At 66.6% G+C, this 26,798-nt stretch overlaps 1 protein-coding gene across 3 annotated transcripts; it reads left to right on the top strand.

Moving 5' to 3' along the window:
* The first annotated feature begins 610 nt into the window (after positions 1-610).
* On the top strand, positions 611-26,522 carry DOK7 (docking protein 7). 3 transcript variants are annotated; one of them, XM_066232576.1, is made up of 10 exons: positions 611-737; positions 810-855; positions 9,742-9,972; positions 11,971-12,171; positions 18,115-18,234; positions 18,868-18,987; positions 19,375-20,096; positions 24,601-24,640; positions 25,471-25,599; positions 25,852-26,521. In XM_066232576.1, exons 1-10 carry the CDS (start codon positions 684-686, stop codon positions 25,986-25,988), a joined length of 1,800 nt encoding a protein of 599 aa, XP_066088673.1. In that variant the 5' UTR covers positions 611-683; the 3' UTR covers positions 25,989-26,521. The 3 variants fall into 3 exon arrangements, with proteins under 3 accessions (XP_066088673.1, XP_066088675.1, XP_066088674.1); XM_066232577.1 differs by having other exon boundaries at positions 620-713; positions 25,852-26,522; XM_066232578.1 differs by lacking the exons at positions 24,601-24,640; positions 25,471-25,599; positions 25,852-26,521 and having other exon boundaries at positions 11,971-12,160; positions 19,375-19,879.
* Positions 26,523-26,798: the final 276 nt, after the last annotated feature.

Here is a 26,798-nt window from a genome sequence, read left to right as displayed (position 1 = left end):
CTCCACGGAGCAGCCCAGCGGCTCTGGGGCGCAGCTGCCCATACCCCCTTCAGAGGAACAGTGCTCAGAGGGGCTGGAGGAGCCCAGGCACGGAGCCCTGGGACCCTCTGTGCACAGTGGGTCTTGGTCCCACCACCACCCGGCAGCAACCTGAATGGGGGTCCCTGCCGCAGGGGACATGAATAGACTCCCCCTCCATCACCCTGCCTCGGGGAGGTGGGGCGGCCTTGGGGGAGAAACGGGGATGGGGCCGTGGGGGGGAGACTGGAAGGCGGAGGGCTTAGTCGTCCCAAAGTCAATCTCCCAGAGGGTGAAGCCGGGTTGGTTGAAGATGAACTTGGCAGACAGGGACGCAGGAGTTCTCCTTTTTGTTGGGCTGCTTGCTTTGCTGCGGAAGACAGGCCCCCCCAGTCGCCACACCCTCACCCCAGGCCCCAGCTTGAGCCGCGGCTGGACCCGGACGGAGCGCCGCGCTGTGCTGTGCGCCCCGCCGGCGCTGCAGGGGTGGAGGGGCGCGGCGCGGTGGGAAGCGCGCACACCTCGCGGGGACGCCCCGCCCGCGGCCCGCCCTCGCTGGCCCAGCCCAAGGCCCTCCTGAAGCTATTTTGAAAGTGACCCTGGGCTGGGGCGGCCGCGGGGCGGCGGGGAGAGGCGCGGCGGGCGCACGGGAATCATGACAGAAGATGACCGAGGCGGCGCTGGTGGAGGGCCAGGTCAAACTGCGGGACGGCAAGAAGGTGGGGGCGCGCGGCGGGCGCGGGGCGGGCGCGGGGCGCGGACGGCCGCTCACGCTCCCCCTGTCCCCGCAGTGGAAGAGTAGGTGGCTGGTGCTGCGCAAGCCGTCGCCGGTGGCAGGTGAGCGGGGCGCGGGTCAGGGCCGCGCGGGGCGCGGGCTTGCGGGGCTGTGGGCGCCGGTAGCCTCCTGCGCCGGGCCGCCGGAGCGCGGCCAGCTCGCCCGAAATAGCTGGCGGCGCCGGGGCTGAGGGCTGTAACCGGAGAGCGCTCCAGCCTCGGCCTCCTCCTGCCGGGACGCCGGGACCCTCTGGCCGGCTGAGTGCAGGGCCAGGAACCGTCACCGCAGACCCCAGCCCTGGGCGAGAGCCCCCACTTTCCAGAAGGGCAGACTGCGGCCGGACGGGGTGGCAGGGCCCGAGGGGCACAGGTGCAGGAGCCCGGGCTACCCTTCCCCCCTCCCGTGCGGGGAACCAGAAAAATACGCCCTGTGTGCCTGGGGCATTGCGCTCTGTCCCCGAACCCAAACGGCTGCGGCACTGCCCTGGAGGTGGCACCAGCCGCCCTCCCACCTCACACAGGTGGGGTAGGTAGAATCAGGCTTGCTTCTGTGCCCGAGAAAAATAAAGTTTACCTCGTGTGGGGGCCACAGCCCTCCGGGAGGAGAGAATGGCACCGCCAGCCGGCACCCCCGCGTGGGAGGGGCGGGTGGAGAGCCCGAAGCTGGGCGTCTTCCTCTTGGGCAGTGATTGGGTGCAGTTGGGAGGCTGGGCGCCGTGGGGCTGCAGCTGCTTCGGGAGACAGGTGCCCTGGAGCCGGCCCAGGCCCGGGGGTCTGTGTGGGATGCTGGGGGTGTGGGCGCACGTGTGGGCCTGCCAGGGAGTCTTCCTGGACGCCGCGGTGGCTGTCATTTCCCAGAGAGGATGGGGCGGGGGTGCACTCCTGGTCTCTCCCTGGCTCTCTTCCTGCATCCCTCCCACTGAGCCTGCTCCGAGGTTTCGGCACAAGGACCTGCTCTGGGCCGCTGACACCCTCACTTCCAGCCTGGGCCCCGGCTGGCTTTCTTCTCGTCCCCCCTCGGTGGGGGCCCAGCCCCCTGCGCAGTTCATTCACCACCTTTCATGCGCAGACTCTGTGTCTGTGCCCTGTCCCAGGGAACTCCAGAGAGGCCCTGCAGAGGGGGCTGGGGGCCGGGGAGGCTCAGGGGCCCTGGCAGGCCGGGAGTGGAGAGCACGGGACAGGCTGGGGGCAGGGGCAGGGGCAGGGCAGGGGGACAAAGGCCCACAGGGATGGCGAAGGGCTTTTCTCAGCTGTGGCTGGAGCAGGGCTGGCTGCGGGTTGGGGACCCCTTGGTGGGGCCTGTGGGGACCTCTGGGTCTGCTCTCGCCCGCCCGTGAAGAGCAGCCCTGGAGGAGCCCTGGAGGTGTTCTTTGCCTTTTGGGGGGGGCGTGTGGTTCGCAGCCTGGTGCTGGATTTCATGGCAGTATCAGAGCTGAGAGGGGAGCTCCCGCCCTCCAGGAGGGCTGCAGGGGCCCTTCTGTTCCGGGGAGCGGAGTGTACAGTGGGCTCCCAGCACTGCACAAACATCAAGCGTCCCAGGGTCTCCCCTGTGCCCAGGGACAGCAGAGAGAGCTGTCACAGTGGGAGGGCGCTCCAGAGTCAGGGGAAGGGCCTCCCCCAAGGGCACGGGGCTGGGTGTGAGGGGAGCTGGGAGAGAGGGGAGGGCTGGACACTCAGGCTGGGCCTTGCTTTTTCAACATGGTCACCAGGCCAGGGACAGGGTGAGGGTGTCAGGGGGGTGGGGGCACGCTCTGTCCCCTCTGGGTGATGTCCACTCTGAGTCCACACACTCTCAGGATGTGAGGACTGCGGGCATCTTACAGATGCTTGACCGGAGGCAGAGATTCGAGGCTGAGCATGCTGCCCCACGGTCCTGGCCACCCGACACGTGCCCGGTGCTGGGGGCCACGCTCCCATCCGAGGCAGCTCCTCCCGCCCCTGTCCTGAAGGCCAGCTGCCCCAGGTGGACTCAGGTGTGGGGGGAGCAGATCCCGTCCTTGAAGGCCTCACAACAAAGACCCCTCCGCAGGTCCTGGGTGAGGCGAAGAGGGGAGCCCGTGAAGGAGGGGGGGAGTCCGCCTGCCCTCTTGTCAAGGAAAACCCAGGACTCTTGTTTTAAAAGTTGTTTATTCCCGGGAGGGCCCACAGGGACAGTTAAGAGGCACCGTGGCTCGGTGAGCACGAGGGCACCTGGACACTTGTCCCCTTTCTGCTCCCAAGAGCACTTTCTAGAGTCAAGCTTAATGAAAGAAAGAAAAACGCCTTCTATAAAAACAGTGACACAGCTCCAGAGAAGGTAGTCTACTTCCGAGGGCTTGTGTCCCTCGGGGTTTCAACCTCTGTCCTGGCCAAAGAAGTCATGTCTGGGTCCCCAGTCTGGTCCGGCCCACGTTTGGTGACCTTGGGCAGCCTCTCTCTTCCTTCTGGATGGAGGCTTAGGATGGTGGGAGGGGGTGTCATGTGTGCCCAGCCCGGAGGGTGTCACCAGGGGCTGAGGTGTCCAGAGGCACTTAGGAAACGTTGAGCGGCTCCCCAGCCCACCACACTCAGGGGGTCCCACTTCACCTCATCCTGTGTGGGTTCCCTAAGGCCTTCACCTGGCCCAGAAAAGCCCCCAGGAGGGACCCCGAGTGCTGGAGATGTTGGGTCTTTCAGAGGCATTATCAGCAGAGGGCTGACACCCAGAGGCCCTGGACAGCTGGGGCCTTGCGTTTTGCCCCCAGCCCCCAGCCCCGGCCGTCCCAGGGCAGGCTGGAGGGTCAGCCCAGGACAGTGCTGAGGGTGGAGGTCCTCCAGAGCGGCATCGCCCCTGGCAGGCAGCCTGGCGGGGTGGGGACTCGCTGGGTGAGGTGCTGGGACCCCAGCTGCTCTCGGGAACCCCTGAGGCTGCATGAGTCCTCCGTGTGGTTGTTAGCTCTGCCGAGGTGGACCCGTCCCCAGAGGACGGGGGTCCCCTCCCGGGTTGCACCTCCTGCCTGGCCTTGGATGATCCGAGTCCCGTGTGAATGGGCGTGGCGTCTGAGTCCTGGGCGGGGCAGGCGACCTGTGCACGGGGTGAGGACGCAGCCAGCCCTCCCGTCCCCGTGGAGCCCCTTGGCTCGTGTCTCGGCGCTGTGCGTGAACCGTGTGACCTGGACTGGTACCCGCCAGGCTCTCCCGGTGGCCCCTGCCCAGGTGGCCGGGCACCTGGAGACTGTGTTCCTGCCAATCCCCGTGTGAACCCGCACGGCCCTCCACCCACGCCCAGTGCGCACCGTGAACATCCGTCCTTCCTGAGTCAGACGCTGAGCCAGCCTGGGCTCCTGCGTCAGACGGGCGCCTCCTGGCCGCGGCCTGAGACACCTGCTGACCGGCCTGGCCAGTGGCTTCCCAACCCCAGCTGCTGGGGGCTGCCCCCCAGGCCGCCTGCAGCATCAGCAGGGTCCCCTCGGCTCCAGCCGGTGCTCTCCTGAAGACACTACCTCAAGGTCACCGTGACCTCTTCGGGCCGTGTCCAGCTGGCCTCGGTCACAGGCTCTGGCTGCGTGCACGGGGGTGTGGACCTCCACTCTCCCCAGCTGGCTCTCCATCCTCACCGTGGGGTCCCCCCCGGAGCCCGAGGCTTGCCTGTTCCCAGTCCCCCGCCCCCCAGCCCTGGCTGTAAGCTCCTTTGAGTGCTCATGACTCCACGGTTATTTTTACTCCCAGCGGCGTGTGCGCCCGCTGCCCGTATCCTGCAGGCCTCCAAAGCTCACATGTCCAGGACAGCACCCCAGTCCGGGCCCCTCCCCCAGCCAGCTCCTGCACCCCTCCCTCTTCCTTTCCCCCATCCCTTCCACACCCCCCAGGAGGTCCTGTGAGTGAGGCTCTCTCCAGACGGTCACCATGGTGACTGCAGACCGGCCCAGACCAGCAGCACCTCTCCCCTGAAAAGCTGCAAGAGGCTGGGAGCCCTGCTGTCACCGGGTCCCTCCGCGTGCAGCCAGGCCGGGCCCCTTCGCTTAGAGCCCTCAGGGCTCCTTGGTGCGTTGCAATGAGGCTTTTGGCCTGGCTCTCCAGGCCCACCTGACCTAACCACCTAATCTGGGACCACTCTTACCCTCCCCCTGATGCCAGCCCAGCCCTCTGGGCCCCTGCCTCTGGGCCTTTGCACTGGCTGTTCCCTCTAGCACAGTGCTGTTCCCTGCGGTGCTGCTGGGCTGGCTGCATACATCATGTGGAAGTTGAAGTCTGTTTTTTGGTCCTGAGCTCATGTGGACCCCCCATCACTGTCACCGGTGCCTGTCTCTACCCTCCGCATGACACTTTCTCAAGGTTTCTCCTCTGTTGTCCTGCTTTAGTGTTTGATTGCTGGGCTGTGTCCCCTGGGTCCCCAGGTGGCAGAATGAGGGCAGCGTGGGAGGGGCCTAGTGAGGGGTCTTCAGTGGTCCTTGGAGGGACAGGACCCTATGCAGGGCATCTGTCCTTCCCACCCTGAGTGCCAGCCCTCCCTGCAGGGCCGGGTGGGGGTAACCTGTGGCCAAGTTGCATCCTTCCCTGTGTTCGGTGACCTGAGGCCTCCTGCTAGTCCCACATGCTCGCTGGCGGTGTGGCATTTGCCGAGGGCATCTGGGTGTCAGGCTGGCCACGTCGGCGCCTGACTGGGTGGGGTGCGTGGTGTCCATTGCTCAGACGGACAGCGGGGTCTCCCGGGGCTGAGGGACATGTGGCTGGAACCTGCTGGGCAGTGTATGTGCACGCCCCCTTGGTCCTCACTGCCTGGGGGCCTCCTCGTCATTGTCATCTGTGCCTTTTTTCTCCATGACACTCCTAGTCCCCTCTACCTCGCCATGTGCTGACCACCCAGACCTCCCCTCAGGCCCTGTCCACACTCCATCCACTGGGCCAGGGCCAGGTTGTGGCCTTCTGTGCCCCTCAGTCCTGGGCTTCGGTGAACAGGCTAGGCTGTGAGCGCGGCCCACTGGTCCCCCTCAGGGTCCAGGGCCTGCCTGGCTAGCAGAGGAGCCCCCAGGCCATCCGAGTGGGGTGCTGGTGTGCAGGTCAGCGGTGACCAGGAGACCCGGTCAGGTGACCAGTCCCTCTGGGCTTCCTGCGACGGCTGCTGTCCCAGGCTGCTCCTAGCCGGGTCCCTGAGGAGCTGGCCGGCTGGTGTGACTCCAGTGTCCCTCTCCCTGCCCGTCTGCTGCCTGCTCCGTCTCAGGCCCCTGGCCGAGAACTCCCGTGTCTCTGCTGCTGGTCGTTGGAGCAGCTCTGCCCTGAACGGCCCCCTCCCCCCACAAGCCAGAATGGGTTTTAAAAATAGGATCCATTTATTGCCCGAGGTGATGGGGAGAGGACAGGGGTTGGAGCAGCTGTGGGACACAGGGCCCCCACTGGGCCCCACACCGCGATGAACCGGCCCCTGCCCTCCACCCGCTTCTAATGGAGCCCCCAGGGGATGCCGAGTGGAGGCGATGTCAACTGCTCCAGGAACTGCTGTGGGCCGTGACCCCTGACCTCACTCATGTTTGTTCGTGTTTAAAAACGAGATCAAGCCTGACCTGTGGTGGCGCAGTGGATAAAGTGTCGATCTGGAAATACTGAGGTCGCCGGTTCGAAACCCTGGGCTTGCCTGGTCAAGGCACATATGGGAGTTGATGCTTCCAGCTCCTCCCCCCTTCTCTCTCTCTGTCTCTCTCTCTCTCTCCTCTCTCTCTCCTCTCTAAAAATAAATAAAACAAACAAACAAACAAACAAAAAACGAGATCAAGGCCCTGGCCGGTTGGCTCAGTGGTAGAGCGTAGGCCTGGCGTGCAGGAGTCCCGGGTTCGATTCCCAGCCAGGGCACACAGGAGAAGCGCCCATCTGCTTCTCCACCCCTCCCCCTCTCCTTCCTCTCTGTCTCTCTCTTCCCCTCCCGCAGCCAAGGCTCCATTGGAGCAAAAGATGGCCTCTGCCTGAGGCGCTAGAATGGCTCTGGTTCCAGCGGAGCAATAGCCCCAGATGGGCAGAGCATCGCCCCCTGGTGGGCATACCGGGTGGATCCCGGTCGGGCACATGTGGGAGTCTGTCTGACTGCCTCCCCATTTCCAACCTCAGAAAAATACAAAACAAAACAAAACAAAACAAAAAACGAGATCAGCGCCGTGAACGAGGTACTAGTTTCCTGGGCACTTATAACATTTTATCACAAACCGGGGGCTTGAAAACAACCGAGACCAAGGAGGTGGGGGTCCCACACCAAAGTGTCACAGGGCCCCGCTCCCTTGCTGAAGTTGTCACCGGGCCCCGCTCCCTTGCTGGAGTTGTCACAGGGCCCCGCTCCCTTGCTGGAGTTGTCACAGGGCCCCGCTCCCTTGCTGGAGTTGTCACAGGGCCCCGCTCCCTTGCTGGAGTTGTCACAGGGCCCCGCTCCCTTGCTGGAGTTGTCACCGGGCCCCGCTCCCTTGCTGGAGTTGTCAGCGGGCCCCGCTCCCTTGCTGGAGTCGCCAGGGGGGCTCCCGTGGCCCCCATGCTCTGGGCTAGCTGCTGCGTCCTTTCCCGACTCCCCTTCGCACGGCCGCTCCCGGCACGTCTGCCTTCTCTTCTGTCTCTGATGAGGGCACTTGTCACTGGATAGTCCAGGATGAGGTCACGCTGAGTTCCTTAACTTGATCACATCTGCAAAGACCTTTCTCCAAACAAGGTCACCTTTCGGGTTTCTGGGGGTCAGGAGTCAGCATTGAGTTGGGGGTCCCCATCAGCCCACTGCAGACGGGCACAGGTGGGCGTGGCTTCTCCTCAAGGAGTCACGTGTAAGCTGCACTTGGGACACAGTCAGGATTCAGAAGACGGGGCGGCCCCGGGGACAGGGCCCAGGGACACGCACACAGACCCCCTAAGCCAGGCTTGCAAGTGCAGACATCCAGGATGGGGGACCTGCCGGGCAGCAGGAGGCATCCAGAAGGCCTGAGGAGCCCTGGGCCAACGCCGTGGCCGCTGTCACCACTCGACTCTGCCCAGGCTTGGCACCCTGTGTCCCTGAGCCAGACCTGCCGCCCCTTGTGCCCGGAGTCAAGTTTCACCGGGACACAGCCTTTCGTGTGTGGGGGTTGGCCACTTTCACGGTCAGGCAGCTACTTTTTACAGGAAGGTCTGTCAACCTTGCTCTTGGCTGTATTACTGGGAGCGTACCTCCCAGAGCAAAGGAGGTGACAGTCACGCTCTGCCAGTCAGGTTATGCCAGTCAGGGATGTCCCTGCCCTCTACTGTGCCAGGCCCTGGGGCTGTCATTGTGCAAAGCAAAAGTGTGCCTGTCTTTTTAAGAGCTCACCTTTTGGTGGGAGGGGGAGAGAGCAAATAAGCAGGGTAACCAGCCCAGCAGAAGGACGTCCTGAGGGCACAGGGCCTGCTGGGGGAGGGGCACAGGAGGGGGTCACTGTGTGGGTGTGGGTGGGCCATCCCAGGCCGGGGTGGCAGGGCTGCAGCCCCCTTCTTACCTGCCCCCGCCCCTGGTGGCCTCTTTCTGTCCCATGAGGAGGCCCTTTACCTCGGGACTTTTACTGAGAACTGTCCTGTGATCACGCTTCCCTCATCTTAGCTTCTCGGCCTCTGTGACACCGTGGGGGACATTCTCCTTTCCTTATGTTTTTGGGGGGGAGGCATTTTCCTATGACACGTGCCCTGTATGCTGCCTGTGTGACGGACTGTGTGACGGACGTCTCACCGGTCCAGCCGGGCCGCCTCTGCGGGGCCGCGCTCAAGACAGAACACGCCGGACCCCTCAGGCAGGCAGATGGGTTTCTGACTTTTCTTTTCCCCTGAAAATGGGGACATCTCTGCTCTTCTCCTGACACAAGCATTTCAAACACGAAGGGCAGGTTGTGACATAGGAACCCTGTCCCCCAAGTCTGTGAACACGGGTTTGCTGGGACACGGTCACCTGCTGTCACCCCACAGGGCAGGGGGTGAGCAGCAGGTTGGGAGTCCGTGGATGGACGGTGGCCTCGGTGTGGCCCAGGGCCCCCTCGCTCTGAGGCTGCGAGGGCCGGGCTGGGCAGGGAGCGGACCGCCACGCCGAGGCCGCCGTCCATCCACGGACTCCCATCCGGGGGCAGGGTCAGCTTTTGCGTCCAGTTCGCTCGGGACCGGCTTTCGCCAGGCTTGCTGGGCCTGCTTGTCAACAGAGGAGCCACACTGCTCCGTGCTCCCCGGGCCTGTGGCCGGTGTCTCCAGGTTGCCTGCAGGATCTGGGGTGTCCCGCACTTAAATGTGTTTCGGTGTGTCATGTTAGGCCCCCCAACACTGAGCTGGCAACAAAGACTGGGCCGGGGCCGGGGGTCGGGGGTCGGCGCTCAGCTGCAGGGTCCGCCCCAGGGCCACACAGGTGGAGGCACAGCCGCTTGGGCACAGACCCCCACCTTGCACCTGCCAAGGGGCTGCTCGCTGTGCCTTTGGGGTGACAGGGATGGCAATCGTGGTGTTGAATTTGAGGACAGAGACAGTCACCAGACTCAGGCACAGCCCTGCCACTGGGGACGAGACCAGGACTGTACGTGGGTCTCGGGGGTTAATGTGGGGTCTGCAGGGGGCTCCAGGCCCCCAGTCTGTCTCCTCCACAGGGCTGGAGTCCAGGACGGGGCGTGACGTGGGTGTGGCAGGAAGGGACCCACTCAGGGCTGAGGGAAGCCCCAGACAGGCTCGGTGCTTGTCCCCTAAGCCACCCGCCACACCTCCTGTAGCCCCTGCAGCCCTGAGACGGACCCCCCGTGGGCTGCAGGGCTGGGGCAGGGTGATGTGCTGGTGGGGAACCAGGACCCAGCCATGAAGTGTTTGGGGTCCTCTGCCCGTGGGTCACACAGGGTGGGGGTGACAGTCTGTACTGGAGGACACAGAGACTCAGAGCAGCTGGGTGGCTTGCTCAGGTCACCCCTCGAACCCAGGACTCTCTGGGGGTGGAGGCTGTGCCGGCCGGTGCCCCTGACAGCCCCCGTGTCCTGTCCCGCCCCACAGACTGCCTGCTCATGCTGGCCTACAAGGACCGGGCCGAGCGGGCCAAGGGCCTCCGGGAACGCAGCAGCCTGATGCTGGAGGACATCTGCGGCCTGGAGCCCGGCCTGCCCTATGAGGGCCTGGCCCACACGCTGGCCATCGTCTGCCTGTCGCAGGCCGTCATGCTGGGCTTCGACAGCCGGGAGGCCATGTGCGCCTGGGACGCCCGGATCCGCTACGCGCTGGGCGAGGGTGAGTGGTGCTGGGGACGGGGCTCCGGGGCCCGGCTCTGTTCCTTTTGTAGTTAGTGAGAGGCAGGGAGGCAGAGAGACAGACTCCCGCATGCGCCCCAACCAGAATCCACCAGGCATGCCCACCAGGGGGCGATGTTCTACCCATCTGGGGCGTTGCTCCATTGCTCAGCAACTGAGCTTTTCTTAGTGCCTGAGGCAGAGGCCATGGAGCCATCCTCAGAGCCCGGGGCCAGCTCACTCCAATCGAGCCATGGCTGTGGGAGGGGAGGAGGGGGAGGGGAGGGGTGGAGAAGCAGAGGGGCACTTCTCCTGTGTGCTGTGGGACAGCCTCCATTCTTAAGTACCCTGGGTCCTCATGCACTGGCCGCAGGAGCTGTGACCCCACGGCAGGGCACAGGACAGATGCACTGAGCCCCCTGGCCCGGGGTCTGCGCTAAGGGCCTGCACTTCAGGAGCGCAAGGCTGGGGTCAGGGAGTGGGTGTGAACTAGGGCCTTTTGAGCTGCCTGAGTTGACCTTGTTAGTTAGAACGAGGGCCTTTCATCCAAGCAGATGGCTGTCTTGGCAGCATGACCCCCCCAAAGAGCTGCCCTTTGCTTGTTACCCTGGCCACTGGAGCCCAGAGCCAGGGCGAAGGGGAGAGGATGTCACAGGCTCAGGGTCAGGGAGGCCAGAGAGGGGTGGAGGGGGCACAGCCTCACTTCCTTCACACCAGTCCAGCTGGGAAGAGCAGCCCCCAGACCAGGTGCTCAGGTGGGGTGCCTGGGGAAGGCCCCGCAGGAGGGCCCAGGGGAGAAAGGGAAGTCCTCCGGCCGGGGGTCCCGCCAGCTCGCCTGGCTCAGACCCTGGGCTCCCCTTTCTCTCCTGGGTGGGCGCAGGGTCCTCACACAGATGCAGCTGTTGAGCTGTCTTGGCGCCTTGATAGGAACCACGCTGAGGACACTGGGGGGGGAGCCGAGGACACAGGGGGGGGGGCCGAGGACATAGGGGGGGAGCCGAGGACACGGGGGGGGAAGCAGAGGATACGGGGGGGGGGGAGCCGAGGACACGGGGGGGAGCCGAGGACACGGGGGGGGCAGAGGATACAGGGGGGGAGCCGAGGACACGGGGGGGGAGCCGAGGACACGGGGGGGAAGCAGAGGATATGGTGGGGGAGCCCGAGAGACCAGACGGGGGGGGGGAGCCGAGGACACGGGGGGGGGAGCCGAGGACACTGGGGGGGAGCCGAGGACACTGGGGGGGAGCCGAGGACACGGGGGGGAGCCGAGGACACGGGGGGGGGGAGCCGAGGACACGGGGGGGAGAGACCGAGGACATGGGGGTAGGGGAGCCGAGGACACGGGGGGGGGAGCCGAGGACACGGGGGGGAGCCGAGGACACGGGGGGGGGAGCCGAGGACACGGGGAATGGGGGGGGGAGCCGAGGACACTGGGGGGGGGAGCCAAGGACACGGGGGGGGAGCCGAGGACATGGTGGGGGGAGATTTCAAGGAGCAAGTTGTTGTGCCCAACACCAGGGAGACCCCTGGTCAGGGAGAGGAGGGCCCGTGGTTTCCTGCGCATCCCTGTAGCCAGGCCAGGTTGTGAGGCGGACCCCAGACACTGGCCACGGGCTGGGCCACCCTCAGCCTCGGTCTCCTCGTCTGTGCAATGGGCCACACCAGCTGCCATGGTGGGCCGTTTCCCGAGGGGAGGTGGTCGTAAGCGGGCGTCTCCACACAGGGCATCCTCCCCAGCGACCTCAGATGAGGCGCTGTCTCCAGAGCTCACTGGGGCCAAGTCCTGCTGTTGGGGTGGGGAGGTGTGGTCAGGGGAGCCCCTGTGAGGACTCGCCCATCCCACAGGGGGTGGTCAAGGTGAGTGCAGCCACCATGGCTGGGTGGAGGTGCAGGACAGCCCCGCCTCCGGGGCCGAGGCCTGGGTGCTGCCCCTCCGTGGCCCTGCCCCTGCCCCTGCCCCTGCCCCTGGTGATGCCCCTTGCCCCCGCCCGGCCCTCAGTGCACAGGTTCCACGTGACGGTGGCTCCGGGCACCAAGCTGGAGAGCGGCCCTGCCACCCTCCACCTCTGCAACGATGTCCTCGTCGTGGCCAGGGACGTCCCTCCGGCCGTCATGGGGCAGTGGAAGCTGTCTGACCTCCGGCGCTATGGGGCTGTGCCCAACGGATTCATCTTTGAAGGCGGGACCAGGTGTGGGTACTGTAAGTACGCAGCCGCTGCCGCTGGGCGACCCCGGGCCGCCGGGGGGTACCCCGGGCACCGGTGCCCCTCTAGCTGCCCTGGCCGACCTTGACCCCAGCGGCATCCCTGCTTTGCTGGTGTCTGGGCCTCTGGGGACGCGTGGAGTGGGTGCCGTCTCTCAAAACAGGCATTTCATGCGGAGCCCAGCCTCTTGGCTGTCCCCCTCTGAGGAGGGGGCTCCAGGCAGGGGGAGGGTGAGAGGAGGGCCCCCCGGGCATGAAGGTGCCCAGTGTCTGCGTGAGGCCTTCATGTCACAGTTCACAGCCCTGCGATCTGAGGCCGCAGAGCATCAGGGTTCAGGTCATAGAGATGTCTGTGGAGGGTGTGCAGAGAACACTGGTCACACCGTGGACCAAGGACGCCTGTGGGATCCCCGCACCCAGGCAGGGAGGGCAGGACTGCCCAGCAGCACAGAGGGGGGCCGGCCTGGGGCCCCAGCTGCGGGCGGCGAGCTGACCTCGGGGTGGGGAGTGCACGGGGTCCCTTGCTCGGGGAACTTGGGGCCGCTGGCGGGCGGGGCTGTCTCAGTGCCCCTGCCCTCTGTTCTCCGTGTGAGACTGTGCACACGCCTGGGCTGACACCAGTGTGGGTGGCAGCCATGTGGAGGGGGGGCCCCCAGGATGTGGCCCCGTAGCCGTTGCAGGGGCCCGAAGCCCTTTCTCTGCCCAGGGCTCAGGGTGGGGCTAGGCGGCCTCCTGTGGTCATGATGACCGCAGTCAGAGTGCTGGGTCGGTGGGCAGGGCTGGGTGGGCCATGCACGGTGCACCCCCATCTCTGTTCAGCCCGGCCCCGACAGCCAGGGGTCCTTGCTCCCTCCCTCGTGCAGAGGTGGAGATGGAGGGCCCATCTCCCCTCACCCCCGGTCCCCAGAGGCCAGAATCCTGGGCAGCAGCCTCCTGTGAGGACACAGCCGCTGAGGGCTCAGCAAGGGTCTGCACACAATTTGTGCAGCCGGGCTGGGGGTCTGCCAGGCTCCAGACCTCGGTCCCGCCTTGGTTTCTCTGGGCAGAGCCAGGGCAGCAAGGACTGGGTTCTGCTGGCCACTGACCCCTTGTCCTCAAGGGCGTGGCGTGGTAGGACAGGTTGTTTGGGTGCCGCAGAGGAGCAGACCCGTGGGCGTGCAGTGGGAGGCTGCCCTGGGGGCGACCAAGGACCTGTGTCTGACCAGACAGACGTGGTCTGGGCTAGCTGACCCCCGTGATGGTCCAGGCCCGGCCTTGGGGCGGTCAAGACTTTGTAGGCGCAAAGGGAGATGGGCGGGCCATTTGGGGCAGTGGCTCCGGAGCTGGCAGGGTGACCACAGCCAGAGTCCAAAGGGTCTCTGACCACAGCCAGGCCCGTGTGTCCCCAAACCCCGGGGCTTCAGAGGGAGATGAGCTCAGAGTCCCCTTCATCACACAGGCCCCTGGGTCTCCTTGTCTTTGTCACGTTAGAGGTCACAGCACTGGGTGTCCAGAGCGGTGGGCAGGGGCAGCGACCCCCACTGTGGGCAGTCGGGAGCCACAGGCCTCGGCACGCTCCGCACGGCGCATGCTGGCCCCCCCCCACCGTCCTCGCAGCCCCTGGAGGTGGGTCTGTACCCTCTCTGCTCTGCAAATCCCTGGAGCTGGGGTCTGTACCCTCTCTGCTCTGTGCGCCCCCGGAGGTGGGTCTGTACCCTCTCTGCTCTGTGCGCCCCCGGAGGTGGGTCTGTACCCTCTCTGCTCTGTGCGCCCCCGGAGGTGGGTCTGTACCCTCTCTGCTCTGTGCGCCCCCCGGAGGTGGGTCTGTACCCTCTCTGCTCTGTGCGCCCCCGGAAGTGGGTCTGTACCCTCTCTGCTCTGTGCGCCCCCGGAGGTGGGTCTGTACCCTCTCTGCTCTGTGCGCCCCCGGAGGTGGGTCTGTACCCTCTCTGCTCTGTGCGCCCCTGGAGGTGGGTCTGTACCCTCTCTTCTCTGTGCGTCCCTGGAGCTGGGGTGCTCCGGGCGCAGGCCCTCCAAGCAGCTGTGGCTGCTGCTGCAAGGATGGAGGTGCCAGCGCCCGTGGGTGGCACTGGCCTGTGCCCTGCTGGGGCTGGGCGATGGGCCAGGAGAGCCTTTTTATTTGCCCCGGATGTAACAGAACAGAGCTCCCTGGGTATTCTCCCTCTGAGGCCCCAGAGTTTAAAATTCGAACTCGTGGTGTGGGTGGACTCCTCCGCGTGGAAACAGTCAGGGTATCGGAGCAGGGATGCCCGGGGACCGAAAAACAGTGACCGCTACAGGGCTGCCCGCCTCTCCTGGGCAGGGCTCCGTTTAGCTCTGCCCGCACCCCTGGGCCGTCTCCACCCCGGCCGGCCATTCTGGGTCCCCCTGTGGCGCGCTGACCCTCGCCCCGGCTGGTCCTCCTGTCAAGGGCATTTCCAGGGCGTTTGCACATCCGTCTGCGCCAGCTGCACTCACAAAGGGCTGGGTGCTCGGATGCTGAGGAATGCAGCAGGTGGTGGAGAGTGTGGTTGGGGGCTGGTCCCGTCTGGGGTCTGGGGCCGCTCCTCCCACCCCTGGAGTCCTCCAGTCGGTCCATTTCCTCACCTCGTGGGGCACGGGAGCACTGGACATGGGTTTTCGAGCGAGCGCAGCACGAAGCCCCCAGAGAGCCTGTCGCTGGCTGAGCACTTGGCTGAGTGAGCACGTGTTTGTCCAGCTGAGCCGAGCCCTGGGGGGGGGGGTCTCGCCCACATGCTGGGTGGTCTCGCAGCGGGATTCCCACCCCAGGAATCTGGTGCGGGGGGGTGGGGGGTGGGGGGCAGGGAATGTGCTCAGGCCCTGGGTGCAGGGCTGGGAAGACCCCAGCCTGCGTGGGGGCCTGAGACATCTAGTGGTCAGAGCGCAGGGGGCCGGGCGCAGGGGGCCGGGCAGTGGCACAGACACCGGTCTGCGGGTGTCGAACGCTCTCGGGAGGTGAGCCTGAGTAGTGGGCCCTCTGCAGGGTGGACAGGAGCTAGCCCAGCCGTCCAAGGGTCGGAGGAGGGGAAAGGGGCCTCCAGCGTGTGTCAAGCGTGGATGGATGACCCGCGCTGCACGGGGTGTGCAGGAGCCCTGTTAGGTGGGGGTGGCCGAGCGAGGCCGGAGAGGGAGGCGGCTGTGTGGGTTGTGAAGGGCCCAGCACACGGGGCCAAGGCTGCTCTGTGTCCTGAGCGGCAGGGAGCCACAGAAGGCCCTGGAGCAGGCGAGGGCTGCCCACCCCTCTCCTGCCCACCCTGTGTTTAGGACGATAACTTTGGCCAGGTGCAGATGGGGTTGTGGTTCTGGGTATGGTCCAGCCGAGGGGGGCCTGAGTTCACAGCAGCTGTGTGGGTGGGAAGGACGGGGAGCTCGAGTCCCCCTTGGGTCTGGGACCACCTGTCAAGGTTAGTGGTCAGTGTCACCGCTCCGCTCAGAAGTTTCCGCTCGGGGTGGGAGTGAGTGTCTGGGCAGATGGCAGAGACACCCAGCCAGGCCGGGAGAGATGGGACAGGGCGAGCCACCCACCCTGCAGGGGTCCCACCTTCCTGGGACTTTGGGCGCTAGGTCCTCGGTCCTCATGCCAGCCCTACGAGGTATGTGCATCGCCCCCGCTTTACAAACAAGGAAACCGAGGTGCGGAGCTGCCGTTCTGCACGTGGAGGGCCCAGTGGCCTGCCGCTCGGGATGGCGGGGGCAGGACTGGCTGAGGTGATGCACCCTGGCCCTGCTCCCAGCAGCCTGCTTCCCTCTGGGGCATCGACCTGTCTCTTTCCTCCCGGACAGAGGCAGTCCGAGGGGCAGGCACGCTGTCCCCTGCCCTGTGGCCTTCTGAGGGACCCTCTGGACGTGACAACATGGGAGCCTCATCCCATATCTCCAAATTTGAGGAGTTCTATCCTGGGGCATAAAAGCCCCCTTCGCCCCAGGATCTCAGAGACAGTGTGAAGCTATCTGCAAATTCCTCAGACCCCAGCCACGCCTACTCATCTCTCCGAGCCTCAGTTTCCCCTTCCACACCACGGCGCTCCCCGTGCCCGAATGTGGGTGCCAGGAGGACTCAGCCTCATGTGCAGCCCACACCTTGGCACGCTCCACCCCTGCCTCTGGGTTGGATGGGAAAGCCTCAGACAGGCTGCTCCTCCTTCCAGTAGCTGCTGTGGGTCAGACACGCCCCCGCCCCTGGGAGCCCGTGGACGTTGCTGGGCACGGGCCTGCAGAGGGCCAGCGAGGGGCTGGCGAGAGGTCAGGGAGCCGGGCCCTGGGTGGCCTCGTCACAGGGCTCAGGCAGCTCCAGCCCTCCACGGGGAGTGCCCTCCTCCAGGGAGCCCCTGGCGACGGCTCGGCCAGGGTGGCTGCTGTCCCGCGTCCCCAGGCCTCAGCAGCCGCCGCGTTTTGGGGAGCGTGAGGCCCGGCAGACGCCCCGGTGGAATGCCGGCAGGCTCCACTCCCCTCGTAATGTGGTTTTTTATAGTCGGGGGACTGATTGTGCCGTGGCCTCTGCCAGCTGACTTGTGAGCTCGGGATTAGAGGCCTGGCCTTTTGTGAGAGCCGGTGGGGTGGGGCGGTGGCGTGACGAGCCTTCCCCGGCCGGCGGAGGTGGGCACGGGACCCCGCCAGCGGACCCTGGCTCGGAGGGCTGCTCCCCGCTGCACGATGGGGTATCCGGCCCGAGTCCTCCTCTGAGCCCCTCCTGGACCTCACTTCCTCATCTCTGCAGCAGGAAGATCACTGTTTGGGGGCACTGTGTGGGTGACACGCCAACAGCCAGAGGGTGCTGCACCCCCCTCATGCCTGGGTGCCACTGAGGGGCACAGTGGCATTGCCAGTTGTGGGGGGCGGCCCAAGTCCCGGGACCCGTGGGGTGGAGACCACGATGGCAGCAGGAGCTGTGCTGTCCCACCCGTCGCTGCCGCAGCGTCCAGGGACCTTCCTCTGGAGAGCGTGTGCCTTTCTTTGGGCAGGCAGCAGAGGGCAGGCGCCCAGGCATTCCTGGGCGGTGAGGCCACTCTGACCCCTGGGGCCCACGTGACCGGCGTCCCCATTCACTCGTGGGGAGGGATTTCATTCACTCTGGCGAGGCCGCGGGCCCAGCGGGAGGGCGGCTGGAATGTCCTGCTGACTCACCCCACCTGCCCTCTGCTCCAGCCCTTCCTCCCCCGGGTTCCCCTCTGCCCCGGGCCCCTGGGGCTGGGATCCCACACCTGGCCTGCCCTCTGCTGGAAGGAAGCCCACTGGCATGGTCTCAGCCTGCACCTTTGCACCGTGGGCTCCAGTGTCCCACCAGAAAATGCCAGGGGAGGGGCACCATGAGGTGGCCAGGATGCTGGCTGGCCCCAGCAGGGCGGCCACTTCTTTGTGGGGCAGGTGTCCTAGCTCATGCTCTACCAGCACCCCTGTTTAACACTCAGGACGTCCCTGAGTAAGGCAGCCAGGTGTGGGGTCCCCAATATGGCTCAGGGCCCAAAGCCTCCCTTCCGGATGTGAACCCCCTCTGGGTGGCCGTTTCCTGACCCCTGTAATGAACTTGGAGATGTGACAGGGCTGCTGGCGTCTCCAGTGGGCTCCTCCCTTGGCCACCAGCCTCCAGGAGCCCTTGGGTCCCCGTCCTGGCCAGGGGGACAGGAGGCAGCCAGGCAGCCGACCAGGAAGGCGGGGGCGGGGCGGGGGAGCTGGGCGGGACTTCCTCCCCCCACTGCGCTCCTGCCGCGCACTGAATTGGGGGGCAGCTGGGCTGGCATGCACCAGCGTGGGGCATCGCCAGGGCAGGGGTGTGTGTGCAGGCTGGGCAGGGTGCCCGGGCAGCAAGAGCCTCATCCAGGCACCCCGGCTGGGGGCACCTCCTGACGCGGTCTCATGGCTTTGCTCGGGTTCCCCTTGTTCCCGACCCTGCGGGCCCCCTACCCCTGTGCGGGGGCTGGGCTGACCCGCTGTCCCCCGCAGGGGCCGGAGTCTTCTTCCTGTCCTCCGCGGAGGGAGAGCAGATCAGCTTCCTGTTCGACTGCATCGTCAGGGGCATCTCCCCAACCAAGGGCCCCTTCGGGCTGCGGCCGGTTCTCCCAGGTGTGTGTGGGGCGTGGCCTGGCGGGAGGTCCCTTGGCCTCTGCCCAGCTTTCCACGTGCGCGTAGCAGAGAAGCCGGGGCACAGCAGCTGCACCGCTGGGCTCCTGGGGACACAAGCCTTCCTTCATGGGTCTGAGCTGTTGGGACCCTCGGGCCGCCACTTCTGAAGGTTGGGAGAGTTGTGCCACCCAGGAGCGGTCAGCCAGAGGCCTCAGACCCGGGTGAGGCTCCTGGAGACCTTCTGGGCAGCCCCGGCCCCAGGACTGAGGTCACAGGGACTGGGCTGGGCTGGGGCCGGGGCTGCACGCAGTGTGCTTCGTTCTTGTGTCTCGTTCCCTCTTTGTGGCTGGGTTCCATTTTTTTTCCGCGTCCTGGGACCCCAGCCCCCGAGTCCGGGCTCTGCCTGGCGGTACAGCGACGCCCTCTGCTGGTGCTTCCCTGCCTTGCAGCCCAGGTGTGGCGTGGACAGTGGGCTCCCAGGGCCCCGCTGTGGGGTTTGGGCTGTCAGGGTGAACGTGGTCCTTCTTGGACAGTGCTGGGCTCACCGTGACACCCTGCATAGCGTGTGGACTGTGGCCAAGGGTCCTGCGGGGAGACAGCTGGGGCAGCCTCTTTGATTCTTCTCTGCTGCAGACCCCAGCCCTGGGGGACCGGCCGCCCCGGAGGAGCGAGTGGCCCAGGAGGCCCTGGAGACCTTGCAGCTGGAGAAGCGGCTCAGCCTCCTCTCCCACTGTGGCCGGCCAGGCAGTGGAGGTAGGGCCGCGGCCGGGTGGTGGGGAAGGGGCAGCGAGCGGGGGCCCAGGTTGACCTGCCGGCCTCCAGCCCTCTCCCGTGGCCCTGCACTCACCCCTCCCCACCCTGCTATTCGTCGGTTCCTGGACTCGCAAGGCCGCAGACACTCGCGGCCGCGGAGCCCGGGCGGCCGGCACTGGGTGCAGTTTGGGTCCTTTCCCACGCACCTGGGCACGGCTGCGGGCCCTGCGAGTGGGCTTCCCCTTCTGTGCCCAGACGAGAAAAGCCCGGGTGCAGGCCGAGAGCTGGCCCCTGGCCGGCGTTGGGGTGGGGAGTGGGTTTGGGGGATGCACAGACGTCAGCCCCCAGGAGCCCCGCCACAGCCTCAGTGCCCCCTCTCCGTCTCAGGGGACGACCGCAGCCTGTCCAGCTCGTCCTCAGAGGCCAGCCACTCGGACGTCAGCGCCGGCAGCCGGCTGACCGCGTGGCCGGAGCCGTCGTCCTCCGCCAGCACGTCGCAGGAGGGGCCTGGGCTGGCGGCCGCCCAGGCCCCCGGGGAGGCCGCGCTGGGCGCCTCGAGGCCGCCGCCCAAGCCGCTGAGGCCGCGGCAGCTGCAGGAGGTGGGCCGCCAGAGCTCCTCGGACAGCGGCATCGCCACGGGCAGCCACTCCTCCTATTCCGGCAGCTTCTCGTCCTGCGCCGGGAGCAGCCTGGACGTGTGGCGCGCGGGGGACGAGTTTGGCTCGCTGCTCAGCCTGCCGCCGGCGGCGGGGGCGCCTGAGCCCAGCCTGTGTGCCTGCCCGCCGGGAACAGCGGAGTACCACGTGCCCAGCGCCCTGCGGCCCCACTACGACACGCCCCGCAGCCTGCGCCAGGCCCCCCGGGACCAGACCCCAGCTGCGCAGGGCGGCCCCGACCACGGTGCGGCCGGGGACCCGGGTGGCCCGACGTCCACGGGCTGTCCCTCTGGCTGGCTGGGCGCGAGACGGCGGGCACAGGAGACCGAGGCCACGGGCACTGAGGCGACACTGCCCAGCCCGGCCCCCCGCGAGTCCTGGGAAGCAGGCGGCCCCCACGTGGGGCCCCCTCTGGCTTTCTTTTCCACGTGTCCGGTCTGTGGAGGACTCAAGGTAAACCCCCCTCCCTGAGGCCAGGACGGCCCCTCTGGACAGGAGAGGAGGGGCGCTGGCCCCTGCGGAAGGGGGGGGGGTCCTTTTGCCATTTCGTGACACTGCGGCTCCGTGGGGAGGGCGGGGTGGGGCAGCCACCCAGGGGCCAGCCCTCCTGGGGAGCAGAGTCCGCAGAGGGTGTGTGGCCACCGTAGATCCGCAGGACTGGGAGAGGCCCCGCAGCTCTGGGTGGGGCGGCGAGGTCCGCAGAGCCCCAGCCCCAGGGTCAGGCGCTGGGCACAGGTGAGTGCAGCTAGCTCCTGCCAGGGCCTGGGGTGCTCAGGGCCCTGAGGCTCCTCCCCTCCTGCCAATCACCCGTCTCCAGGACAGCTGGTCCCTAGTTGCAGCCCGGGCCCCGCCCTCCCTGCTGCATGCACACAGGTGCAGGCGCTGCAAGTTAAACCTTCCGCAGCAGAAAGGGAGCCTGAGAGTGACTTCCAGTGGGGAGGAAACTGAGGCTTGGGAGGCCCAGGGGCTTGTGGGGTGGGTCTCGTGACTTTGAGACCGCCTTCCTGGTTCACTCCACACCGGCCTTTTTCTGGACGCAGGGGATCCCGGGGAGGGCTAGGCAGGGAGCAGGGCCCGACGGCCTTCCATGTGGCCAGCGTGGCCAGAGGCCCCAGCTGCAGTCGGGCTGCAAGGTTGGGGGTCAGAAACAGGGTGTGCCCGGCTCCAGGCCTGTCCCCTTTGCATTCGGAGGGCCCCAGGCCCTGCCCGTGGGCGACCCCGTGGCCCCGCGCTCCTGCCAGCGCCCTCTAGGGCCAGTCTGCTCGCTGCATGGAGTGCGGCTGCGTGGCCTGGTTTTGTGCATTCGTGCTGCGGTTTCAGCAGCCCCGCGAGCGGCGTGGCCTGCGGCCGTGGGTTCCGGACTCTGGCTGGCTTCCTCCTGCGCGCTCTGGAATCAGCCCCGCCCGGCAAGAGGCCGCCTGTCTGTTCCGCTTCACACCTTCACTGTTGGCTGGAGACATTTGTAGCTCTTTTCCACTTTTAAGAAACCTGACCGTTTGTAATAAATTCTTAGACTGGAAATAAAACGCTGTTTTCTTATCATCTTGTCCTTTTCCGTTTGGCTCCCCAGCCCCTGCCCTGGCCCTGCCCGCGGGGGCGCAGTGTGCTGCGGGTGCCGAGATGAGTGGCAGCTTCAGGCAGCCCCCAGGACTCGAGTGTGTGCACGTGTGCATTCATGTGTGTTGTGTGCATGCGTGTGCATTGTTTGCACGTACATGTGTGTTGTGTGCATGTGTGTAGATGCATGCATCTGTGTGCATGGTGTGTACACGAGTGTTGCACATGTGCACATGTGGTCTGTGTGGGGTGTGTGCACACGTGAGGCGTGTTCAGACCACGATGAGGTCCTCAGTGGCCCCTAGGGCTCGGGCAGGTGGCTGCCTGTGTCCAGGTTAGTGGGACATTTGCTTTCTGGGCTCGTGAGGGTGCTGGCTCAGAGCCTGGTGGCCCCTCACTCCTGTCTCCCCTCCATGGGTGGCAGAGCCCAGGGATCCCACCCGCCTCCCCTGCACATCCTGGGGCTACCCCTTGTCCTGCCCCCTCATGTTCACCGTTGTTTATGCCCCTGTGGGTTGGGGAGTGGCGGGTAGGGCCCTGCAGCACCACAGGTGGGGAAGGCAGGCTTTGGGGGCTGAGCGCGCACACCTGCCAGCAGGGTGGCCCCAGAACGCCACTCCACCTGCCTGAGCCTCAGTTTCCTTCTCCACAGTTGGGCGCACAGAGAGGGTCGAAAGAGATAGCATACGTTAAGTGCTCCCTAGAGGCCACTATCGCCTCCACCCCAGAGGGACCCCGCCAGTCTCAGTGCAAAAGAGATAGGGCTATGAGCTGCGGCCTGCGGTGAGCGGGGGTGACCCCCCGAGGGCGCGGCCCCGCCCCACCGTGCTCCCATGGGCTCCCGGCCCCTGGACGGCAGCGGTGGCCAGGCGTCCCTCCAGCCAGAGCAGACCAAGGCCCTGGCGGCAGTGACCTACCTGCTCCCTGCCCCACGAAGGAGGAAGGGTGGCGCTGCCCCTCCTGCTGGCCGCTGCTCTGCGTGGCCGTCCTGGCTGTGGACTCACGTCTCTGACCGAGGCGGATGGCTTGAGGGGAGGAGGGCCCTGTGGAGGCTGAGGCAGGAGGGGTGGACTGTGGGCTGCCCAGATGGGGACTGAGGCAAGGTGGCAGCCAGGTGCCCGGGGCCTTCCAGCCTCAGTCCTGGGCAGGAGGAGGCCCCCCCCGAGGACCTGGAGAGCGGGGGCTGGGCTGCTGGCCTCACGTCCGCACCTAGTGAAGAGAGGGGTCCTTCATGGGAGTGGCCACTCAGCACTGTGGCCCTCTGGGGGCTCCTGGAGGTGATGGGGTCCCTCAGGAGGAGGAAGACCCGGTCCCCACAGTGAGAGTGCTTCAGGATAACAGGATGGCCCAGGGGCTGGGGGTCACCAAGGCCATCAGGACAGGCTTCTAGCCCGGGGTGTGTGACAGGAGGCACTCAGCCTCCTCTGTTCTCTTCCCAGTGTGCTCACGGGGCCTCTCTCCCGCTCCTGCTCCTCCTGGGGTGGGTGGGCAGAGTGGGGGCTTCTCAGGTGCCCTGGGGCTTCCTGCTGGGTGCCAGGGCTGGGGGCAGCCAGAGGGGGCAGCCGCTCCCTGTGAGCCCAGGAACGTTTACCTGCGGGGGCCTGCCTGTCCCTGCCCGGGGCCTGGCCCCCAAGGGGGACGCATGGTATCTCTGCACTTGCTCACTTCCACACCTGATGGTGGGTTTGATACCGCGCCTGTAGGGGGCCCCTGAAGCAGGTGCTGTCTGTGGGGGGGGGGCTCCCAGAGCAGGTGGCCGACCCCCTGCATCTGAGGCCTGTGCGTGAGTGACCAGTGTCTGAAGGGCAGTGGCCTTTCGTCCTGGGTGCTGGAGGTCAGGCGTGCCCTGGCCAAGGCCCCAAGTATGCCTGGGGCTCCTTCACACAAGGCCCCAGGTTAGAGCAGCCTGGTGCTCAGGAGCCTGGCCCAGGACCAGGGTCGGGGGGCTGTGTCTCGAGTCTGGCAGCAGCTACGGGCTCCCAGAAAGCCCATTCCAGCCCCCAGCCCCCACCACGAGGCCCCACGCCTGGGCCGCCCTCCCCAGGACCAGGGTCGGGGGGCTGTGTTTCGAGTCTGGCAGCAGCTACGGGCTCCCAGAAAGCCCATTCCAGCCCCCAGCCCCCACCACGAGGCCCCACGCCTGGGCCGCCCTCCCAGGACCCTATCCGGGCACCTGTCTTGCTCCGATGGGGTTTGGGAGACTGAGGCCCCAGGGGCAGCACACATGCCAGCCATGGGCCACTGTCCCTCCTTCGTCTTGAACTGCTGGCCGCCACAGAGCCCCCAGCTCCGAGGCCACCAAATCCCCTTCCTCTCTGGGCCTATCGGGGGAGGCACCGGGATCAGGCCACTGGGCAGGCCCAGGCCAGGGGGTGGATGCCACGGCCTCCCGTCTCCCTGCGGCAGCAGTGACCGGCTGCGAGCCACTGAACCACATACAATCAGACAGGGCCAGCCTCGGCCTGGGCCCTGAGCTGCCAGCTCCTCTCCCCCGACGGGGTCAGGGAGAGGTGTGAGTCCTGGGGCGTGCGGTGAGGGGGCTCAGGCTGGTCTCTCCTGTGGCCCGGCTCCCTGTCCTGGGTCACTCTCAGGGTCAGCGTCCCAGCTCCCTGTCCCTGTCCTGGGTCACTCTCAGGGTCAGCGTCCCAGCTCCCTGTCCCTGTCCTGGGTCACTCTCGGGGTCAGCGTCCCAGCTCCCTGTCCCTGTCCTGGGTCACTCTCGGGGTCAGCGTCCCGGCTCCCTGTCCCTGTCTTGGGTCACTCTCGGGGTCAGCGCCCCGGCTCCCTGTCCCTCTCCTGGGTCACTCTCGGGGTCAGCGTCCCGGTTCCCTGTCCTGGGTCACTCTCAGGGTCAGCGTCCCAGCTCCCTGTCCCTGTCCTGGGTCACTCTCGGGGTCAGCGTCCCGGCTCCCTGTCCCTGTCCTGGGTCACTCTCGGGGTCAGCGTCCCGGCTCCCTGTCCCTGTCTTGGGTCACTCTCGGGGTCAGCGCCCCGGCTCCCTGTCCCTGTCCTGGGTCACTCTCGGGGTCAGCGTCCCGGTTCCCTGTCCTGGGTCACTCTCGGGGTCAGCGTCCCGGCTCCCTGTCCCTGTCCTGGGTCACTCTCGGGGTCAGCGTCCCGGCTCCCTGTCCCTGTCTTGGGTCACTCTCGGGGTCAGCGTCCCGGCTCCCTGTCCCTGTCCTGGGTCACTCTCAGGGTCAGTGTCCCGGTTCCCTGTCCTGGGTCACTCTCGGGGTCAGCGTCCTGGCTCCCTGTCCCTGTCCTGGGTCGCTCTCGGGGTCAGCATCCCAGCTCCCTGTCCTGGGTCACTCTCGGGGTCAGCGTCCCAGCTCTCCGCCCGGGCAGGGGCAGGGGCAGTGGGAGTTGGGTGGACGGCTGACCCGAGCTCTCTCTGGTTTAGGGAGCAGCCGCCTCACCCTCTGGGCTTCTGACGCATCCAGGTAAGCTCAGCGTGGGGACCGGGCCCTGCACAGCCACAGGACAGGGCAAGTGGGGGTCACAGTGGCCACAGGGACGGCCCAGCCAGGAAATCTGTACCAGATAGGGCAGCGGGCAGCGCCCCCTGGTGGGGGAGGCCGCTGGAGAAGGCTGGGTGGGCCCTGCACCAGCCAGGGGGAGGGTGGGTTGGCATGCAGGAGGTGCAGCTGGTGGTCTGCTTTGTGGGGCCCTACCTTAAACCCCACCAAAGCCGTTTCTTGGATTGGGGAGGGGACTTGTTTCCTGGGACATTCTGGAGGGGGTGTCGCTGTGGATGGCAGTGTAAGTCTGTGCCCAGGCGAGGGGGTCCCTGAAACTTGGAGGAGGTGGTGACCCAGGACAGCTGAGGGGAAGGGTTGGGGTGTGGACAGGGTGGGGGTGTCCTGTCTGGGAGGAGCAGGGCACTGGGGACCTGAGGAGGAAGTGGCCAGGAGGTGTGGTCAGGGGTGTGGGGACCAGCGTGGAGGAGGGCAGTGGGCAGGGGTGGAAGGTAGAAGAGTATGTTCGCTGGACTTCTGTGGGCCTGGGGGGTGAGCCCACTGGAGCGGGCAGGGGCGTGCCCTGCAGGGTGGGCTGGCGCAGGGGAGAGGCAGGAGGGTGCCCGGTCAGGAAGGGGTGTGGTGGGGTCTCGGGACAGAGGACAGTTCGGCACAACTGAGGAGGCCCCGGGCCCCGGAGAGGTGGGAGGTGGGAGGTGTGGGGCAGTGGGGGTGGGAAGCTCTTTGCTGTGCAGTCTTGGGGGTTGGCTCAGCCTTCGCCACCCTGGGGGCTGACCCACCGCCCGTCCTTGCAGGAGCCCCGGGGCCCGAGAGGCCGTGCAGCGAGGTGCCCACCTACGTGAACATCCCCGCCAGCCCCTCCTCCAAGAAGCAGCTGCACTACCTGGGCCTGGAGCTCCAGGAGGCCGGCACCGGGGTCCGAGGTGGGTGCATGCAGGGGCCGATAGGACGGGAGCTGCAGCCCAGTGAGCTCTGGGGAGCCTTAAACCTCCCAGGCACCTCAGCCCCCAACCACGGGCCCTTCCTCCCCTTCAGGTCCTGCTGGGTGAAACAGGGTGGGTGGGACCCCAGCCTCAGCCCCCTGTCCAGGCCTGAGGCCTCTGCGGGAGGGCGTGGGCTTCCCGGGGTCACTGGGGCAGTGTCATGGGAACCAGCTCACCTGTGGCTGCTTTCAGGGGCCACCACCTCCCGCTACGCACAGATCGACCTCTCGGCCACAGTGGCGGCCCATAGGGCGGGGTCCCAGCACGCACAAGCCCGTGAGGAGCGCCTGGCGGAGCTGGAGCCCAGGAGGAAGGGGGCCCCTCGCTGAGTGGCCCTCGCCTCCCACGGTGGATGGCCACGTGGCTGGACAGTGGCAACAGTGGGTCCAGAAGTCAGCTTCCCAGCATGCACCTGTGCTGCCTCCTAAGGTCTGGGCTCGGTGGTCTGTGGCCTCCTAGTCACAGGGTGGGTGTGGCTGGTCCCCAGTGCCTAGAGCTGCCCCTTCCTTTGGTCTTAACGAGTAAGTTCCTCTGGGCCTCAAGCAGGGAGGCAGCAGTGTGTGGCCCTGGATGCACACTGCCCTTCTCTGCCCTGAGGGGGTGACAGCCCATGCGATGACAGTGAAATGCGTGTCCCCACACCAGGCAGGCTGGGCAGGCCCTGCCCATGCTGAATGGACGTCCTGCACCCCTGAGCTTGGGGACGGAGCCGCAGGCCAAACCCTGCACGCGGGAGGACTGTCCCACGCTCTGACTGGCGGGCCACCCGCATGGTCCCCCAGCATGGTCCCCCACGCACTGACTGCCTCCCTTCCCGGGACCCGTTCCACTTAGTCATGTAAATAGTGTAAAATCGCTCATGTTCTATTTTTGATAATGGACGTTACTTCCCGGAAGGACTGGCAGCTTGCTTTCTTGTGCTGTGTCTGCGGTGGGCAGAGGCTTCGCCTGGCGGCCCCTGGGCAGCTCGAGCATCTTGACATGGCCGAGGACTCAGGGCCGGGCTTAGCCCCCCTCTGGAGGGACCGGGCAGGGGCTCCCGTGTCTCCTCCCAATGGTGCTCACGGCTTTGGAGGACCACTGAGCACTTTCATGACTCAGCCGAGGGCTGGCTCTGGCCCCGCTGGCCCTCGGGGGTC

Source organism: Saccopteryx bilineata, chromosome 5 (assembly GCF_036850765.1).
Source record: "Saccopteryx bilineata isolate mSacBil1 chromosome 5, mSacBil1_pri_phased_curated, whole genome shotgun sequence".
Taxonomy (NCBI): Eukaryota; Metazoa; Chordata; class Mammalia; order Chiroptera; family Emballonuridae; genus Saccopteryx; species Saccopteryx bilineata.
Note: the sequence above shows the minus strand (reverse complement) of the source record. Positions and strands in the feature narration are given on the sequence as shown.